This window comes from Juglans regia, chromosome 1 (genome assembly GCF_001411555.2).
Source record: "Juglans regia cultivar Chandler chromosome 1, Walnut 2.0, whole genome shotgun sequence".
Lineage (NCBI taxonomy): Eukaryota > Viridiplantae > Streptophyta > Magnoliopsida > Fagales > Juglandaceae > Juglans > Juglans regia.
The window spans coordinates 25,889,026-25,890,233 of record NC_049901.1 but is presented as its reverse complement, the minus strand read 5'-3'; the positions used below and the strand labels follow the sequence as shown (position 1 = coordinate 25,890,233).

The following is a 1,208-nucleotide window of genomic DNA, read 5'->3' as shown; positions in this document are numbered from 1 at the left end:
TGATCTTTGAACAATATCTTTCTTTTCCTTTGAGTATTTTCTTTGAATTAATTTTATTTTAATCTGCAATTACAAAAATATTAGTGACTTTTCTAGATAAAGTCGAGATTAGTATAATTTCGAGATTTGTTAAAAGTAAGTTACCAATTCCCCGAGGACAATACTTCTTCTTATCACTTTACTATAACATTATGATACTGCGTACTTGCAGTTTTGCACCAATCAAGTTTTTGGCGTCATTGCCGGTGATTGATTTCTTCTTATTTTTGCCAATATTGATACAAAGTAATCTTGGTTTTAATTTAAAATTTTATTTTATTTTATTTTCCTTTGGGTGTGTTTTTGACGTTGGATGTGCCGTGCTAGAACTCGTGACATTACTCCTTTTGATCCGGAGATTGAAAAAACTCTTAAATCATAAAGAAATAAGAAAGTACTAGCCATGGCTGACGGACAACATGATGCACAGCCACGCACCTTGAAGGATTATGTATGGCTAGTTGTGAATTACAACTACTCGGGTATAAGACGCCATACCATTAATGCCAATAATTTTAAGCTCAAACTAGCCTTGATAAGCATGGTGCAACAAGCCCAATTTAGTGGATCGCCACTTGATGATTCCAATATTCATTTGGTGATGTTCTTGGAGATTTGTGACATAGTACAGATTAATTGTATTACTGAAGACACCATTAGACTGAGATTATTTCCTTTCTCTTTGAGGGACTAGGCAAGAGGTTGACTACAATCTCTTCAACTAGGAAGCATCACTAGTTGGCAGGATATGGCTGAAAAGTTTCTTGCTAAATTCTTTCCACCTGCAAAAACAGCCCAACTCAGGAGTGAGATTAGTTAATTCAAGCAAAATGATTGAGTCACTCTATGAAGCATGAGAAAGGTATAAAGATTTGATTCGACGTTACCCTCAACATGGATTTCCAAATTGGTTGCAAGTTCAGATGTTCTACAATTGGTTAAATGGGCAAACTCAGACCATAGTTGATGCCGCTTCTAGTGGAACTTTGATGTCAAAGATAGCTGAAGGTGCTACTTATCTTTTGGAAGAGATGACCTCAAACAACTATCAATGGCTAACTGAAAGAACTATGACTAAGAAAGTTGCTGGGATTCATGAATTGGAGCCATTAGCAGCCCTTTCAGCTCAAGTTGCTACTCTATCCCATCCCATCAGATTTCAGTTTTGA

At 36.1% G+C, this 1,208-nt stretch overlaps 1 protein-coding gene and 1 non-coding gene across 2 annotated transcripts; one reads left to right on the top strand and one right to left on the bottom strand.

Annotated features, from left to right (window-relative positions):
• Positions 1 to 442: 442 nt before the first annotated feature.
• LOC109020839 lies at positions 443 to 1,208 on the top strand. The gene is made up of 2 exons (XM_019003366.2): positions 443 to 664; positions 963 to 1,208. Exons 1-2 carry the CDS (start codon positions 443 to 445, stop codon positions 1,206 to 1,208), a joined length of 468 nt encoding a protein of 155 aa, XP_018858911.1.
• LOC118344443 lies at positions 836 to 940 on the bottom strand. The gene has a single exon (XR_004798227.1). It is a non-coding gene; the product is annotated as a small nucleolar RNA R71 (small nucleolar RNA).